The sequence below is a fragment of the Pinus tabuliformis genome, chromosome 8 (assembly GCF_031772625.1).
Source record: "Pinus tabuliformis cultivar Carrire ecotype Pingquan chromosome 8, CPIR1, whole genome shotgun sequence".
In the NCBI taxonomy this organism is placed as follows: domain Eukaryota; kingdom Viridiplantae; phylum Streptophyta; class Pinopsida; order Pinales; family Pinaceae; genus Pinus; species Pinus tabuliformis.
Genome location: NC_142294.1, coordinates 19,290,816 through 19,310,683, shown reverse-complemented (window position 1 = coordinate 19,310,683; position 19,868 = coordinate 19,290,816). Strand labels below are relative to the sequence as shown.

The window sequence follows — 19,868 nt, the reverse complement described above, 5'->3', positions numbered from 1 at the left end:
ATGAGTCAATTTCCAAGCTCTGAGAAATGGCTTCTGAAAACATATAGCGTCCAGATGTGACTATATAAGCAGAAAAATCACTCTCAAGCAAACAAGAAAGTTTGTTGAACTTCTGAACAGTCAATGCAGCCTCCAGGATGTGAGAGGCATGGACAAAAACCACTATTATCAACCTCTTCAACCACCCCTCCTAGATACATCCACAAAAAGGGTTCTTAGCTATGGAATGAACTTTGCTATTGTGGCAGCAAAGATCTCCATCGAAGATTTGATATGCAATGTAGAAACTGCCACTAAAAATCCTCCGATTAAAAACCATGAAGACCATAAGACAAGAATGAATTATAGGGATAAGAAGGGTATGAGGATGAGGATGAGGATGAGGATGTCACATTAAAAGACTAAGAAAGAATAAGGATACTTTAATCCTCCAAGGTGACAAGGGGAATGCAGCTGTGATTATGAATACAACAGATTATGACAACAAGATGTTGGAAAACCTGACAACCAACAGAAGCTACAGAAAACTTGATAAAAACCAAAGCAAGATGATTAAAGAGGTCGAGGTTATCAAGAAACCACCATCTATTGATGAGAGCTCAAAATTAAAACTTATGTCCAAATGGCAAAAACTCCAAGACATGTCGTGTATATGGGTTACCCAAGATATATAAAGATCAAGGACCATCGATACCTGTTACTCATCCATACACGGGTAACCCTAGGAGAAAAAATTTCTCCTATGCTGCAAATTTCCAGCCATTCGTCAGCAATCAGCTTCCATGACCAGCATTCTCCACATTGAGCAGCCCCTTTGATGCCTCTTGCTTCTCATATGCACAGCTCATTTAGCCAGATCAACATATTCATCCAATGTTGGTGGTTCAACACACATCAGGTACATTAGTCATGATTTCATAGGCTGTGTTTTCATTTAATGCATTAGGCATTTAAAAAGGGATCATGTGTTGAAGTTGGAAAATGAATCATATGATCAGAAGTTATACTTGTTTCCTTATTTCACCTTGGTGGTGCTTCTCCTTCTAGTCAAGTGTGACCAACCCGGGGCTTTTCTTTCACTGTCCAAGAGGGGCACAAATAGGAGGCCTAGATTGAGATAGTGTGACCATGTTCTTCAATACTTAACACCTTCCGTGCATCCCCTTTCTCTGTAGTCCTACCTTTTGAGCTGGTTGTTGTTAGTCGCTTGTATTAGTTCCCTGCTTGTCTCATCCTATGAGAAGAGAGGCTTGAAAATGCCTAGAGGTTGATGCAGCTGCAAAAAGAAACAAATAAAGAACATGTGCCAAATGTCAGAATGAAAAAATGTGGCAAGGGATGAATTATAATCAAAAACCAAGTTAGCTTGAGCTCTACCCCCTCATGTGAGACCCATCAACCCCAGTGCCATTCTTATCATGATCTATCAAAATAAAAGGGACTTAAGAACATCCCAAAACCTATGAACAATGAATTGCCCATCCAAAAGGGGATAAATGAAATCAATGAAAGCTTGTTGAACAAGCTAATCAAAGCAAAGTAAAAGGCTAAGTAAGGGGTGGAAAAATCAGTGCCAAGGAAAGAGCAACTCAAGTAAATGCAAGCACTCTCTTCATAAAGGCGCTCATGGATCAAGGTCTTGTATAACCTAGTAATGGCTCTAACACCACTTATGCAGTCCACTCCATGACCATATCACATCACATTCACCATTGATTGAAGGGCTGACCTAGGAATTGTTTCTCCCCTTGGAGCTTGGAAGCACCTAATAAGAGTAATTGATAACCCTCCCATACCTAAATCCAGCAACTCATATAACATCATAAGCTAGTGTGAAGTTTGAAGAGGATACCTGATGTGATCTACTTACGTGGCTTATGCATTGAATATTGTTCACTTCTTATGTTTCAATGACTCTTGTATGCTTGATGATTTGATCTCACTCAATTCCTTGAGTTATGATTAATGTTTCCATATTGTACATGTTCCTTTGGAGGACATTGGTGATGACAACCACATTTCGTTGATGTACATTGTGCACTTGATGATTAGTGTTGGGCTTGATGATGACTTGGAACACCTCCAAAGACCTTTCTCCACCTTTGTCACCTTCAACATTGTTGCTTGAGCTAGGATATTGCCTCTTGGAGATGACTAAGTACTTTGTCCTTGACATGGGGCTTAGATAAATGATTTTGGGCTTGACAAGGCATCTATTGATGATGAACGACCCTTGGACTTAGAGACGTGTTATTTGATGATTCGTTGCACCTTTTGAGGGGAGGCATGCCATTTGGAAATGATGTCACTCTTTGGAAGCCTCTATACTCACACATGTGGCCTTTTTAAAGGCATTTTTCTTGTTTTAGCATTATATCTTCATCTTTGAGGCTATTTTGAGGGTTGGATTGATGACTTATCCATCTTGTATCATGGATTATTGTCATTTTAGGGGCTTTTACTGAACTATTAGCCTAATTTAGGAAAAGCACTTGGTTACCCTAGTATAGATAAGAGAGCACTCTCCTCACTTGAGACAATTGCACATTGGAGAGATATCACTTCTCTTGAGTCTTAACTTGTCTTTTCTCTCTTTCTATGGAGCACTAATCAAGTGAATTCTTTTGGGAAAGTTTATGGTGTTGATCATTCTCTTTCATGGATGATTATTGGTGAATTTTGATGGTGCATGTCATTAAATGTGAGTTATCTTCCTTTTGATCTTGTTTATCATTGATGGATAAGGGTTGCTAAATATGCACCATGGGGCAAGGTTCTCATCAAGTTCTTTTTAGGTGACTTAGGTTTAGCTCCCTCCCTTGTTTGTCCAAGGAAATAAAAGGATGTTAGGGTTAGATGACTAAGGGACACAAGTTGGTCTCCCTTAGTTTCTTTGAACCCACATCCATCTCTTTTCTTCCAAGGATTTGTTACTCCTGCACTCCATTAGCCCTCGATTGAGAAAGGCAATAGTCTTATCTCTTGTGTAAATCCTTAAATCCCTAAAAATCATCTTTTAGTTGTTCTACAGTAAATGAGGGTTTAATTAGAGCAAAATTATATATTTGAGCATTTATTGTCTCAGATGTTATTGTCATATGGTTAGGGTTTGTTTGGAATACATTCCAAAAGGAAAGTATCATATTAAGTGTGTTTTTCAGCCATCAATTCGTGCTCCCATCTAGGTTTTAAGTGTTGTTATATGCATTTTTAACCATAGAAAATTGTTGTAATTTATTCTCTTCTTTACTCATGATTTTAGCCCTGATTTTACACTTTATTATCATAGTTTCCAGGGCTAAATTTTCTGCCATCATAAATTGTTTTACTGCTGCAATTTCTAAATTTTTAAGCTAGTTTATGATAGATGTAATTTCTTGATTTTATGTGTGGGGGCACTGGGGACCTATCTTGAGCCTCTATTGGTTGACCTAAGCCACTAGAAGAGTTGTAGTAACATTTGAACTCAAATCCGGAAATTACTCTTAAATCCACATTATCATAAATTCCTAAACGAAGGGAGCAGTTGTCGAGGTATCAGTGGTGAGATTCTCATTGTTGCACATTGTCTAGGTCACTTAGTGAGGCTTTGTACTAAGTTGCTAGATTTTGTTGTAACAAAGACCAACTGTAAATATGATTGGTTTACCAACACATAAACTCTTGAGGTTTCTTGCTAATGACCAAGTTGTCTCGTGGGAAACACCAATTCGTTTGTCAAGGATTCTCTCCATTGGCTAAACGAGATCAAGAATCTAAGAATGGATGCTAACGATACCCTAGTGAGCTTTGATGTGGTTTCTTTGTTTACAAAAATCCCGATGCATGAGGCCATTGACCTAATTAGTCTTTTGACCAATAAAGAAACAAAGGTCAAGGTTTGTTGTTAAATTTAGTTAACAATGGTATGTTCTATGCTTAGCACAATTACTTCAATGTTCCTTAAGCAGCCCAATAGCAATTTCCAATTTAGATTTCCAGTAGCAATCACATTAACCATTAATCACATTGACAGTAAAAGTAGATAGAACATAAAACAATATGCAGAAGACAAGCCAAGACAAGAGGACACCAGATTTGGCAGATGCCAAGGAAAAACCCCAAGATGGGGAAAACCCTTTGATCAATTCTTCTTATTATTATATCAAAATGTTCAACAGAGAGAGAGAGTACAAAAGTCAAATTGACTTGCCCAATTCAAAGTCAAAACAACCCTGTCAATTTCTGCAGTCAAACTTCAGCCCTAACCAGAAAGTCAACGTTGGTCAAAGCAGCAATAGAATGTCCTCAAAATAGCTCGGTCTTCCCCAGTCAAACTCGACTTGATCAGGAGGTCAAAGTCAGCCCAAAACAATGACAAAGTCAACAGTCAATCTCGATCAAATTGCTCTCTGAAATCTGCGATCAACCTGCAATTTGGTTTGCAGTCAAAGTGCTCAAAAAACCTCGGTTTCTGTGCCAAAAGTTGCAGCCTGCTGAGACAGAAATATCCCCAAAAGATCGAAGTCAAATGATGCCCAAAAGGTGTTGGTCAACGCTAGTCAAACTGCAGTCAACTCTGTAATTTCGGCCCTGTAATTCAACTTCTGAAATTCATCCTTCTTGATCCACACATGTGAGAGAGAAGAATGCCCAATGTAGTACGAACCAATGAGAGGAGAGAGAATGTGTGAGTGAAGAAGATGCCAAATGAGGTGAAAGGTCACTTGTATTTATACAAGTCGTTGAGGGTGAAGTGACACATCCATTGGGATTTCTGAGCCTACATGATGATGTGGCCAACCTTGACAATTTGCACATATGTGGGCATAAATTCAAAATAACATTTCTGCTTGTCCAAATGAGATGATCTTTTTATCAATTTTGGTCCTCTCAAAAAGAGGAATTTAATGCAATCATCATCTCCATCAAATGAGCTATCCTAAGGTGGAATTTGGCCCTAGTTGCCAATTTTAACACTCCCTCTCAACTAGGGAGAATTCCACCTGCTAATCCATCCATCATCATTGTCGACCATCATGCCATCTTGTCGTCATGTACCTGCTCTGTTGAACCATGATGTAATAATGAAGAAGAATTAATCGAGAGTGAGTCACAAGACCTTACCACTCTCGAGTGACAAAAGTCAGTCCAGAGGTAGAACCTCAATTGGTCCCAAATCAAGTTGTTGAACACCATGCATCCTAGACATAAGGAGTACGGCAGTACATGATGCATCCATCAGTAGTGTTATGGTCCCTATCCACTTTTCCCAACTCATTGGCCAGATGAGAGGTACTTCCCATGAGTCCCAGACTACATGGGTAAGACGTATGTTGGGGCATCAGCAGGAGAAGGTGAACCACTTGTCCTGCTCATATGCCATAGGAGAAGGTGAACCACTCATCCTATGCATATGTCAATCGTAGGGGAAGGTGAACCACTCACCTACATACATGTGTCCGTAATCGTAGGGGAAGGTGAACTACTCACCCTAAACAATTGTCTACCATCATGGGGTATCACAGGGGAAGGTGAACCACTCACCTTGTACATAGCGCACCAATAGGGGAAGGTGAACCACTCACCCTATGGTCACTCATAGCTCCAAGAAGTACCCCAAGCCCCCAGGAGCTCCTAGAGCTCAGTGTCCAACTCAAGTGAGACCCTCATAGGAGGGTCTTTCCACGACTCCAAGTCTCTCACGGAAGGCTAAGAATTTGACCTTCCCTAAGGGATTCGTGAGGATGTTTGCGACCTACTCATCAGTCTTGATGTGTTGGAGCCTTATTGCTCCCCGCTGTACCATATCCCAGATAAAGTGGTACCTGATATCAATGTGCTTGGAGCAGTTGTGGAACATGGAATTCTCTAAAAGGTGAATTCCACTTTGGTTGTCACCGTAAATCATGATGGTATCCAACACATGCTCAAATAGCTCACTAAAGAGCTTCCTCAACCAAACAGCTTCACAACAAGCCATACTAGCTGCAATGTATTCGGCCTCGGCGGTGCTTAAAGCAACCGATTTTTGCTTCCTACTCATCCAAGAAATTGAAGCAGACCCCAATGAGAAGCAACATCCAAACGTGCTCTTACAATCCACCACACTGCCAGCCCAGTCAGCATCAGCGTATCCATGTAGCCTCAAATTTCTGGCAATGTATCTTCGTCCATAGTTGATTATGCTACGGAGATATCTCAAGAGATTCTTAGCAGCAATCCAATGTATGTGATGAGGTTCGACCATAAATTGACACAATGTATTCACAACAAAGCATATGTCAGGACGAAAGTTTACCAAGAACATCAGGGCCCCCACAAGTTGTCTATATTTAGAAGGATTTGCCAATTCAAGCCTAGTAGCACTTCCACATAGCTTCTTGAAGTTGAGTTCCATCAAAGTGGACACAGACTTGCAATCCACCATCCCACATCTCTCGAGCAGCTTCACAATGTATTTTCCTTGAGAAAGGAAAATCTCACCTAGCTTTTGCCAGACCTCCAAGCCTAGGAAGTAGTGCATCAGACCTAGGTCCTTCATCTCGAACTTAGAATCCAACTCCCTCTTGCATTAATAAATGAGAGGGTCTATACCTGTCAAAAAGAGATCATCCACATAAAGGACCAAAATGAGAGGCATGTCTTTTTCATCCTTGAAGTATAGGTTAGGATCAGCATCGCTCCTTGTAAATCCCAGCTTCATAAGATAGCTATCAATCCTCTCATACCAAGCCATAGGGGCTTGCTTCAACCCATAGAGGGCTTTCTTCAACCTACACATGTGTGTCCTTCGATCTTGTACTTCGAACCCCTCAAGTTGTTCTACGTAGACTTCCTCCTTAAGCGAGCCATGCAAGAAAGCAGTCTTAACATCCATTTGGTGTAGGCTCCATCCTTGAGAGGCAGCAAGGGCAATAATGGATCGGATAGTGGTATATTGGGCAACCGGTGCAAATATCTCATCATAGTCCACTCCTTCCTTTTGAGAGAAGCCTCGAGCAACGAACCTGGCCTTGTATTTTCAGCACTCCCATCAGCTCCATGTTTGATTTTGTAAAGCCATTTAGAAGTGACCACAGACTTGTCCTTGGGTCTAGGAACCACATCCTAGACATCATTCTTCATGATTGATTCATACTCCTCATTCATTACATCCTTCCATACTTGGTGTTTCACAGCTTCTTCGAACGTACATGGCTCAGATTGAACAATAGTACTCATAGCAGCTAAGTACCCTTGATACCTGTTCGACTTCTTACTTTCACGAAATGTCCCTCTTGGAGCAATATGTCTTTTAGCATCTTCAAGAGTATCTTTGAGCCACAAAGGTCTTTTCCTTGAGGTAGAGGGATCACCAAGAGGTGGATCAATGGGATCCATCGGGCCTTCAACATTGGGCATCAGTTCATCTGTCGGAGATTCATCCTGCTTTCCTACAACATCATCATTGTCCTTCCTTGGGATAGGGAGATCTTTGGCTTTCCCAAGGGCAGAATCTTCATCGAAAGTGACATCATGGCTTATTTCCACTTCTCTTTGACCAAGCACATAGATTCTATATGCCTTCGAAGTTTCACTATAGCCCACAAATGTTCCTTTCTTCCCAAATGCTTCTAACTTGTTTCCTTTCTCTTTAGGCACACGAAAATACACAGGACAACCAAATATTCTAAAATGAAAAACATCGGGTTTCTTACCAGAGAAGACTTCTTCGGGTGTCTTGAAATCCAATGCTTGATACGGGCTCCTATTTTGAACATATACGACAGTGTTGGCAGCTTCTCCCCATAAGAACTTCGATAGACCTTGGTCATGAAGCATGGCACGGGTGGCTTCTATGATTGTTCGATTCTTCCTTTCAGTAACTTCATTTTTCTCAGGAGTGTATGGAGTGGTGGCCTCCCTCTTAATACCAGCCTCTCTACAAAAATCATTGAATTCATTTGATTCATATTCAGTTCCATTATCAGTCCTCAATATTTTGATCTTCTTCCCTGTTTGATTTTCAACCAAGGCTTTGAAAGAACGGAACCATTTGAACACTTTGTCCTTCTTCTTCAATAAATAGATCCACGTTTTGCGAGAGAAGTCATCCACAAAAATTGCATAGTATAAGTATCCTCCTAATGATGTTACAGGCAACATACCAGATAGATCAGAATGGACCAATTGAAGAATGTCAGTAGTTTGAGTTTCATTCAAGGGAAATGGTCCCCTTGTAAGCTTTTCGACTGCACAACCTTGACAAACACCTTCATGATGTATGTTGAACTCGGCCATACCTGTGCGGTTGGTTGGGCAGTCATATTCTATTCATCATTTTGACAAAATTGGTATCTTTCCGTATAGAACGTAATTCACTTATCCATTATACTTTATTAAGACATTATATCCATCGAACCTCATCTTCCTTACCTGTAAGGCTTTGTAATGAAGGTGAGCAAATCTTCGATGTCGTAATTCAGATTGGAGAGAAGTATGACAAGTCATAGCTCCCAAAGGACTTCCTCCAACTTGATAGAGACCTTCAACCCTAAATCCAAGTGTAAATGCATCTTTAAGGTTTCTTTGCCAAATACGTACCTTTCCATCAATGAATGCTACCTTGAAGCCTTTATCTTCCATCACAGAAATAGACACCAAGTTCTTCTTCAAATCGGGTACATATAATACTTCTTGTAGATGAAGGGTTTGACCTTGATTTAAGTGAAGAGTGACAGTCCCTATCCCTTTCATGGGGTAGGTGGCATTGTCTCCAAGTATGATCTCCAAATTAGTCTTCTTTTCAATCAAATTTGAGAGGGCCTCCTTGTACCCGGTGAAGTGCCTTGAGGCTCCACTATCAATCAACCAATGATCCAAAGTATCCGAAGGAGAGGCAGTAGTGAGGGCGGAAATAAAATAAAATTCTTTTTGTTTTTCTACAACATTAGTCTCCTCATAACTGGAATTTCTCGTCCTTTTGGGAGGTCGACCATTACCATATCGAGCAGTGGGAGCATTCCTCTTTCATTTATTGTTGAACCTGTTGTTCCTTTGATTGCCATTGCCTTTGAAATTGTTGTGATTGTTGTTGTTGTTGTTGTCATCCCATGGAGTATCCTTCTTGTGAGGACACTCTCTAGCATAGTGGCCAAACCTGTTGCAATTGTAGCACCTTCCTTTTCTTCCTTCTTTGAATCCCTGCTTGAATCCTTGACCTTGTCTCTTTGGACCAGCATTGTTCTTCCTCTTTGCATGAGCGGAGAAAGCAATAGGTTCATTTCCATTTGAAGGTTTGTCCCTCTCCATCATCCCCGTCTCTTCCTGTGTGCATCTAGCCAATAATTCATCGAAACTAGGAATCATGTCATTGTTAAGAATAGTGGCATCCCATGCTCTTGTGAGACCTCCAAGAGCAATAAGAGTGAGCTCCGTGTCAACAACGACTTCTCCAATAGATAGAAGATCATTCTTGATTTCTCTAATCCTCATGAAGTAGGATTGGATAGACTCCCCTTTGTCTATCTCGATATCCTTCAACTTGTTTTTGAGAAAGAGGATTTGATTTGCATTGTTCACTTTGAACATCCCAACCAACTTATCATACATCTCCTCAGATGTTTCTAACTCAGAAATATAAGCAACCAAATGCTTTTGAATAAAGTCTATAATGATTCTTTTAGCTTTGACCTCACATTTCTCATATTTCATCTTTACAACAACAAGTGCATTGAGCTCCACCACTCTTCCCTTTACATAGTCCATAACATCATTCTCTTTCAAAGTCAAATCCAAAGTCATCTTCCATGGATGATAGTCGAATCTGTCCTTGAGCTTATCCTTGGATTTGAAGGATGATGTAGTCGCCATTAAAGCTAGACCAATATTCTTGTCCAACAACTCTTTTCATAGTGATTGCTTCTCTCTCTCTCTTGCTTGGGCTTTGTCTTCACCTAGCCTTTGATAACATGTTAAATTTAGTTAATAATGGTATGTTCTATGCTTAGCACAATTACTTCAATGTTCCTTAAGCCCCAATAGCAATTTCCAATTTAGATTTCCAGTAGCAATCACATTAACCATTAATCACATTGACAGTAAAAGTAGATAGAACATAAAACAATATGCAGAAGACAAGCCAAGACAAGAGGACACCAGATTTGGCGAATGCCAAGGAAAAACCCCAAGATGGGGAAAACCCTTTGATCAATTCTTCTTATTATTATATCAAAATGTTTAGCATAGAGAGAGAGTACAAAAGTTAAATTGACTTGCCTAATTCAAAGTCAAAATAGCCCTGTCAATTTCTATAGCCAAACTTCAGCCCTAACCAAAAAGTCAACGTTGGTCAAAGCAGCAATAGAATGTCCTCAAAACATCTCAGTTTTCCCCAGTCAAACTCAACCTGATCAGGAGGTCAAAGTCAGCCCAAAATAGTGACAACGTCAACAGTCAAACTTGGTCAAACTGTTGTCTGAAATCTACGGTCAAAGTGCTCAAAAAACCTGGGTTTCTATGCCAAAAGTTGCAACCTACTGAGACAAAAATATCCCCAAAAGATCTAAGTCAAATGATGCCCAGAAGGCACTAATCAACGCTGGTCAAACTGCGGTCAACTCTGTAATTTTGGCCCTGTAATTCAGCTTCTGAAATTCGTCCTTCTTGATCCACACATGTGAGAAAGAAGAATGCTCAATGTAGTACAAACCAATGAGAGAAGAAGAGAGAATACGTGAGTGAAGAAGTTGCCAAATGAGGTGAAAGGTCACTTGTATTTATACAAGTCGTTGAGGGTGAAGTGACACATTCATTGGGCTTTCTGAGCCTACATGATGATGTGGCCGACCTTGACAATTTGTACATGTGTGAGCATAAATTCAAAATCACACTTGTGCTTGTCCAAATGAGATGATCTTTATATCAGTTTTGGTCCTCTCGAAAAGAGGAATTTAATGCAATCATCATCTCCATCTAATAAGCTGTCCTAAAGTGGAATTTGGCCCTAGTTGCCAATTTTAACAGATTGAAATCCACCTACTTTAGTTTTCAAGGGGTTCTTTATGAGCAAATAGAGTGGGATCACCATTATCACTAGCTATTGCTAACTTACATGCAGAGAACATTGAAAGAAAGGCTATTGACGCTTGCCCATTGAAGTTTAAGCTATGGAAAAGATACATTGATGACAACAATGTAAATTATCCGCATGGAAGGGAGAGTCTTAATATATTCCTTGAGCATTTGAACAATCACGGTGATAATATAAAATTCACAATGGAGATGGAGGAGAACAAATGCATAGCATTTCTAGATGCCCTTATCACTAAGAATGAGATTGGCTCTCTAGATCATCATGTTTACACAAAGATAACTCACACTAACAGATACTTACATGCCAAATCACATCACTATCCTGCTCAAGAAGTAGTTGTTATTAATACTCTTGTGACTCGGGCCATCTGAGTCTTTGACAAGTCTCATGTGGAGCAAAAAACAGGCCATCTTTCCATGGTTTTTAGAAATAATGGGTATGATATAAAACCCAATGTTGCGAACATCAACATCGGGATAAAACTGGCAAGGGTCTGAAAACCAAAAAATCATAAAAATCGGGAAAATATCAGTAGAAATCGACAAACATCGGCAAAATTAAGATACCATAAAAATATCAATAAAAATCAAAAAACATCAGCTAGGCCAAAAAATCGTGATTTCGAGATAAAATTGGGATGTTATCAAGATGTTCACAACACTAGTAAAAACTTTCAATCAAGTGGCTAAGAAAGCAAAAAGACCCCACCCTGGACAAGTGCAATAGGGAGGATGGTACAAAACCACCCTTCCATACATAAATGGGATCATAACTAGCCAGGATCCTTAAGAAAGGCAATATCAAAGCCACCTTTCACCCCCCTGTCATAGTCAAGGGTATGATGGACTCAACGAAGGACCCAGAAGACCCAAAAACTTATAAAGGCATATATACCATTCCTTGTTCCTGTGGTAGACAATATATCTCTGAGGCTAGCAGACAATTTCAAATCAGAATGAATGAACAAAACACTAACCTTAAGCATAACAAAACCAAGAGATCTGCTCTTGCCTAAAACTCAGAAAACTCCAAGCACCAAGTCCACTTAATAAATCCAATAATCATCGCCAAAGTTAATCATTAGGTGAACAACAATATCAGAGTCTATGGAAATAGAGAAAAACCTGAACAATCTCAATTCTCAATAGAGAGGATGATTTCAAACTCAAGTTACATGGCAACCTAATATACACCTGCTCCACAACAATAACGAGGTTTAAGTCATTTTTATTGCATTGGTTGGGTTGTGCTAATGCTAATTATAATGGCAGGTTGGCTTCTAGTCAACCTTGCTTTGATAGTTTGTTCCTCTAATTAATAATATGTATATCACATGAAGTTGTCATTTCCTCAAGCATATTTGTCTCCTGAAGATGATCTCGTGATGGTGATTGAAATGTTGAGAAGACTAATATGTAACACAGTTTTCCATCTCCTCTTTTAAAAAACCTTCTGCATGAAGAAATAAATTTAAAGAAACAGTTTCTAATGCCACGAAACCGCCGTTAACTGATGGTATGGAAATGGACAATCACACATTGATGTCTGCAAATCCATTCGGGATGCACAAGGTATTGCAAATGACAACTATAAGTTGAAAGTGTTTATCGCAGCTCTGTTTAGAATTACATAAGATAAGATAAGATAAGATAATTTTATTAATGTCCAACAAATGACCATAATAGGTCAACGGGACTGTTGGTTACAATGATTACATCATGCCTAGCCGGTGGACCAAACGGTCCCCTTTAACATTTCTTTTAAAAAGCAGAGAATACATCTATAATCTAAGTAAATGTAAATGTAGAAGCTAGAAGCTCTCGGCTTCAAAACAAAGCACTGCGATGAAGCAGAGAAGGAGAAGAAGAAGAAGGAGAAGAAAGGAGTCTCCTATCCAGTTCCTACTCCTAACATCCAAGGTCGAGAGAAGAAAACTGAGAGAAGCTTGTCAAAGTCTGTTGTCCTGTGGGCATACTGGGCTGTCGTTGTTGTCGCCTGGAGGTTCTAGGGCGCCTCCCAGGGGTGGATACAATCTTGGAGCGCTGGTGCATTCTGGTGGGTCGGCCCCCCGGGACCACAATGATCTGGTCTCAGTGTCTGTGGGTCGGTGAATGGTTCTTTTGGTGCCCTGTGCTGATGGTAGCGCTCTAAAGAAGTCTGTGATCTTCTGCATGGTGTCCGATCTGGTAGGGGGCTGAAGAAAACGGGCCCGAAATCTGAAGGCCTCCTGGAGATAAAGTGCAAGGCATCTGGGATCAACATATCTGAGGAAGCTGGTCAAAGTCTGAGAAGGCCTATAGAGACAATGGAAACGACCTTGAATCTCGTAGTAAGCACGGCATACAAAGATGAAGTGTGTCTCTGTCTCTATCTCCTGTAAGTGACAGAACTGGCAAATCCTATCAGCCCTATCGATGTGGTGATCTGTCTCCACTCAGAGTCTGTGAGACCCAACTCTGAGCTGCCCAAGGGGGATTCTAAGGGCATGCATCCAATGCTGGAACGTGTACTGGGGTCTGATGATGAGCCCATCCATGATCTCCAGGCAATGCTCCGCGTAGAAGGCCATTTTTGGACACAACCCATTGGGAGGATTGGTCCATAGAGTCTGAATGTATCGTCTATAAATATCCTCCTTAATGATTTTATTCAGCTCTTGCTAATTGGGAAGGAGGTGGCCTGGAGCGTTCAGAGAGAACTGAAAAGGAGGGAGATGGTCAATCTGGATTCCTGAAGCCTCCAGAAGCTCTGTCACACCGGTGTACCAACATTTGGATCAGCCTGTCTGCATACGAGCGATGTTCTCTGAGAAGCAATATGCTAAATATGGGTATCTATCACGACCCTTCCTTGTGTCTGCCAGGCCTTGGAGCCTGTGCAGGAGCGACAATAACCTGAATAACACCTATAGGCAGAAAGGTTGAGCCCCGAACTCTGCTAGAATGATGTGCTGAGGAACTGTCTGCTTGCACCTAATGGAACAGCACAAAAGGAGGGTCTGGACCCGCTCCGCTGAAGCCCAATTTGACTCTAGGAGAGAGGGACCCCAAATCTCTGAGCCGTAAAGCACTGTGGGGCGAATCAAAGTGTCCATGATGCTCGTTTTGGACAAGACGTCCTCGAAATGGTGCCAGAAACACTGCCTCTCCAGAAGGGCTAGGGAGTCATACCCTTTGTTGATCCGAGGCTGAAGGGCTGGTCGCAGGCTAAATCGAGGACCTGAAAACTGAACTCCCAAATATGTATAGGTGCTGACAATCTCGATCTCTTCTCCTTTAAATAGGAAGTAGAAGTCCGAAGTTTTCTTGACTCCATTGAAGATAATCACTTTGGTTTTACCCAAGTTCACAGTTAGATGCCTCCGATCACAAAAAGCTGCGAGAGCATCCAGCTGTCTCTGAAGGCCTTCTTGGGAGGAGGCAATAAGGGCAATATCGTTTGCAAAGAGGAGGATGAAAATCAAGACCTGGTGAAAAAGACACCCATCATCGATATAGATCCCGAATAAAGTAGGAGAAAGGGGGCATCCTTGCTTGACTCCAATGGTGCTTCGGATGAAATCCGACATTTCTCCGACTATCAGAGATGGCCAAGGACGATCTCATAGAGGCGCATGACAGCTGTCAGGAGGGTCGAGGAAATTCCAATCTCTCTTAGCCTTTGGAAAAGATCTTCCCTCGGGACTGAGTCAAAGGCCTTCTGAAAGTCTACAAAGCAACAGTACACTTTAGAGGATCGATGCCTAGCCTCCTCGATCACCGCACGAAGAGTAAGGAAGTGGTCCATCGTCTGGTGGTCTGGGCGGAATCCTGCTTGGCCCTTGGCCCTGTGCTGTCTCTGCTCAAGGAAATGGGAGACTGTTCTGTGGAGTGTTGTAGCATATAGCTTGGAGAATGTGTGCCCAACCATGATTGTCCTGTAGTTGTTGGGGTTGGAAGTAGGCCCTGACTTGTGGATCGGGTAGATAATGTGGTGTGACCATCCATCCGGAAATCCATCCCGAACCACCTGGTTGAAAAGGTCCACCAGATATCCTACAAGGGGGCAAGGTCCATGCTTGAAGAATTCTGCCTGGAAACCTTCTTCGTCTGCTGCCCTGCTGCTATTCATTGTCCATATTGCCTCTCTGATATCTTTGTCGGAGAAAAGGTGGCAGGAGGTGGGGTGAATAACCTGAATGAGAGGCTGCCCACGAATGTCATACAGCTGGGAGGTGTGAGAGAACATTGAGGCAGGATCAAGGTCGACAGGGGTAGGAGAGCGCCAGGAAAGGATGGTCCCCCAAAAATCTTTAGGGGAGCGAAGGAGGAGAGTAGAAAGAACCTGTCTCCTATGGGCAATGAAAAGGCGCTTCTTGCGGGCAATTTCCCAGTTTGCGTGAGGTGGTGGCAATACGAGTAGAATGGGGGAAGGATTGGAACACAGCTTCCCAGATTGCATATGAGAGGCACTGGTATTTGTCCTTGGCGGAGCTGAGAGAGGCGAATTGGGACTCTGATGGGAGTGTCTGTCTGAGGATAGAGGAGAAGAGATCAGGGTCACCCTCCTCAAATCGGAAGGTGGTCCTAGGAGGGCTACGGGGAAGAGTAGGAGATGGATTCCAGGGGTTAAACTGCAGAGAGAGTGAGAGAAGTGCATGATTTGCAGGAGGGATGGGGGTTATCGAGAAATTTTTGATATAAAGGAGGAGATTTGGGTTCGCAATAGCGTAGTCAACCACACTTGCTCCGCCTCCAAATGGTCTGCAGGTAAAGAAGTGCAAGGATGGGAAACATGGTAGGCCATTCAGAATTACCAGCTCATGAGATTCTCCCAACTGTAGCAGATATCTCCCATAGGCAGTGGTGGGTCCCAAGTGATCCTCGGAGGCCTGGTGCATGCCGATCATGGTCGGGTCAATCCCCCGGTGCAAAATATATCCTCTGTCCGGTCGTGAATAGGAGTATGGAGGTCTCTGGTCCGAGCATTGAAGTCCCCCGTGAGGATGACGTCCCCTACTGCCGAAAACCTGGTGATGTCAGAGTACAGGTCTGTAAAAGGGTCTCTGTCTGAGCTATTGTGAATAGCGTAGGAAGACGAGATAGGTGGGAAGTAACAGACTGCGACATAAATGTCTCTCGGAGGTGATGTTCTGGCTCTAATCTGAATCCACATGAATCTAGCATACTCATCGGTTGCGACCACCGATACTCTGCTCCTGAGGCTATCACGAACAAGGGAAGCAACACCCCCTGATCCCCTGACACCTCCTGAACTCTGTGTCTCTTGTCTGCAAACTGCGGCCCACTGGTATCCTGTAATGTCGTGGAGAGGTCGGACTGGGCTCGCATGAGTCTCGATAACAAGGAGGATGTCCGCTGAGTTAAGGGCTTCATAAAGTAGGCCTGGTGAAGACTAGAATGAGCCATTGCCATTCCAGCAGTGAACCGACAAATCCGTGCCTCGCCTCCTCTCCGCTCAGGCCCATCATTTGGAGCTACCTGAACGGGATGCCCATCCTAGGGGGAAGGTGTCTCGAATAACTGCCTGAAGGTTTCTAATCACTGAACAGAAGAAAAATGTGATCACATGATAACCAAACTGACATGCATCTTGGGTTATCTTCAGAAGAAATATGAATATCCTTGACCATCAAGTATAGTTTTGGATACATTGGCACAGTCCAGAAGAGATCATGTTAGAGTTCCTGGGATACTAGCAACGGGGGAAAACATCATGGTGAAGCTCCAAATGGACATCTTAGAGAAGACAGTAAATTGATTTATAGAAGGGTTGCCACATAAATTGCAAGTGCAAGTGAAGTAGACTAATCGGCCTACTTAAAGGATGCTTTCTAAGTGTAGTTGTTCAATTTCGTGAAGCAACAGATGAGACAAATCAAGAAACAGACTAGAGAGGTAAAGGAAATATAGTTTTGCATGAAAGTTTGAGGATGGAAGAATAAATAAAACAAACACTATCTTGCTCGGATAATCGTATCTATAGCATAAGTGAATAAAGAATAATAATTCTAAAAATGAACGTCCCACAAATAAGATAGCATCTCAAAGAAGTATGATGAAGGATGTCATTTGAAAGGAAAATAATGAAGGTTTCCGTTTAGTCGAGCCCCCGCCTCAAGAGTCACCACAGGCCATACATCCCCTTACTCTCCAGTTAGTTTTGTTCTGTTACATTTATTCTTGCAAGCTAGGGACCGAATGATCGGTTATATTGTTGGATGTATTGAATTGTTCATTGAGTGTTGAATTCTTGAATTGTTTTTGGTGAGTGAATGAACCTGTGATTCCAGACAAAGGTGTGAGTGGGTTGAGAAGAAGAACATCGGAAGTACGTGTCCTCCAAGGGTTTTGTTTGAATTAACTGTCTTGGAGATTTTTCCCAGAAAAAATTCAAAAAACCTATTGACAATTTAAATAAGGGTCATAAAATTTCTTAAAATGTCCCATGAACTACTTTACTACAAGCACAATTCAGCACCTGTTAGCTTTCATCATTTGGATTTAAACTCAAAACGAAGGTTAACAGATAGATGTATCAAGGCACAGTTTCACAGATTACCATTTGAAATTAATTGATATCTACTTGTCTCAATTGACCCTAGATCAGCAAGTCTGGAATAACTTTCCTCATTGAGGCAGCTAACGGTCCAAGTCCGATAGAATCGTATTTCCATACCCCATCCCCTTAAATAGTAGAGGACGAGAACTATGCCCTCCTAACAAATTCATCAAGATTGATCTCTCTATAGTTTCTATAAATAAGATGAAACACAAAATCTGCTGATGAAATTCCAAGTAACTAAGCCAGTGGCAATGTTCCAAAGCTGGCAGAACCTCCATCTTAGATTACTCTCTCGTAGCATTTGTCAACAACTTGAGCTTCAAGCTTCTCAATGGTTCTTGAATTTGTTCAGCAGCTTTCGATAAGTATTACTACTGGACCTAATCTGAGGATTTAAACCAAAAATATAGTTTAAAGTCTTCATAAAATAAGATGAACCAAATAACTGAATTTAAAGTCTCTATGAAAAAGGGCGTACTCATTTCTGCAAATTTAAATAAATAACCACAAATGTTCAGCTGCCTGGGAGAAATATGCCAAGACTGACCTATACTCAAGATTTGAACTCACAACAAGGCTGGGAAACCTTAATTTAAATACTGAAGAAGAAAAAAACAGAATTGTGTCATTCCTGCCAAATTAAAAATATGTCGAAAAAATATTAGCTGCTTTGAATAGATATATAAATACTGAAGCTATTCACGATATTTAAACTCAAATAAATCTGAGAAATTAGTAAATTAAAACTACTGAAAGAAAGAGTATTGTTATAAATTTGGAAAATGAGCTGAAACTTTGAGTTGCCTTTAGTAAATATAAAATACTAATCTCGAGACTTAATCCAAAGTAGGTTGGGGCAAAATATGTTGTGATTTCTGAAAAAATATAGAAATAAACATATAAAAACTAAACCTGCTCCCGAGATTTGAACTCAGAATGAAGCTGAAAATATCTAAATTCAAACACTTACAGAAAGAGCGTTGCTATTTCTGCAAAGTTAAAGGAATCGCTATAAATTTCGAGCTGCTTTAAATAAATATATAATTACCGAACCTATTATCGGGACTCGAACACAAAAAGAAAATTGGAAAGGGGAAGAAATGACACCGCGTTTTAATTTCCGCAAAACTGAAAAAATAACTGAAAATTTTAGAAAACGAACCCCATCGTACGTGGCGTTGTCCTCTTGCATTGAGGGCCAGAGGTTCTCGAACACTTGCGGGCTTCGGTAGACGGAACCGGGAGCCGGGCGATGTTTAACGACGCGGCTCATATCGAACGACATGGTTCCCATGTAGAGCAGCATCCCTGAAATATATATGAGCGGGGCAAACAAGAAAAGTCCATGGCGCCTCAACAGCACAGAGAGCAGAAGCCACACAACTTTTTGCAAAAATGTCCGGGGCGGCAGCGGAGGGCCGACTCCCTGCATGCGCCCGCTCTTCGTCCGGCCATGTCTGCCGCCATACCTTGGCGACGACCGGCGAGGCGATGATGGCGGAGACGGAGAGCTGTGCGAACTGCTGCCCGAGAGTCGATTCTTTGCAAGCATTTCTTATGCATTTATGCATATGTTTCTCATCGCCTCTAATCGGATCTGTGCATCCAGTTACTTCTCCTGAAGAAAAAATCGTGTGAGCTTTATTTATTTCTTTCCTCTCCGACAGCCGCAATTCAACTGTTTACGCAATCTGTCTCCGAAATGGTCGCAGAAATATGTTCGAATATCACGAAATTTTTGGCTCGGCTTCAACGGATTTGCGAGACTCTCGTCCCCTGTACTATTTCGCTGTCAGAGGCCAGGGACCACGGCTGACTGGCACGTATCGGTAGCCCTCCGGTCTTTAACAGGTCTCTCTTTCTTTCCGGTCTCGAGGCTTTGACTTGCTGCAAACCCGATGTCCGGTGCCTCTTTATATCAAACCTGAGATTAAGCCCCTCTCCTCGACCCGTTTTTTCTCTATTATCATATGTGGTTTTGACAACGAATGTGAGGAAATCTCCAGACCCATGTGATGAGCAAAATTACAAAAGACAGCTTTAAACCGTTAAAATCATTCTGTTAATGCTTAACTAAAATTTGGTTAGTTCATAGAAACCCTGTCAACTTTAAGTTGATATTATTAATGAGTTCATTATAAAGTTGAAACGCATATAAAAATAAAAATAACTTTAAATTTAATTTGGAATATAAAATTACATAGATGTAAATATTTTGCTCAAAGGAAAGATTAATATTTATTATTTT

The 19,868-nt window shown here is 41.4% G+C and overlaps 1 protein-coding gene across 1 annotated transcript; it reads right to left on the bottom strand.

The window, feature by feature from the left end:
- Positions 1-711: 711 nt before the first annotated feature.
- On the bottom strand, positions 712-19,556 carry LOC149233940 (protein ESMERALDA 1-like). Its single transcript, XM_089461071.1, has 2 exons — positions 18,783-19,556; positions 712-1,276 (listed from the first exon to the last, which is right to left on the bottom strand). Exons 1-2 carry the CDS (start codon positions 19,170-19,172, stop codon positions 1,235-1,237), a joined length of 432 nt encoding a protein of 143 aa, XP_089317197.1. The 5' UTR covers positions 19,173-19,556; the 3' UTR covers positions 712-1,234.
- Positions 19,557-19,868: the final 312 nt, after the last annotated feature.

What these genes read in the sequence shown, in the direction of transcription:
- LOC149233940 (XM_089461071.1), bottom strand. Translation starts at nt 19,172, where the DNA reads ATGCTTGCAAAGAATCGACTCTCGGGCAGCAGTTCGCACAGCTCTCCG. An exon ending in ACAACGCCACGTACGATGGG is followed by an intron (nt 1,277 to 18,782) that starts GTTCGTTTTCTA and finishes TTCTTTTTGCAG; the next exon opens with CTGCATCAACCTCTAGGCAT.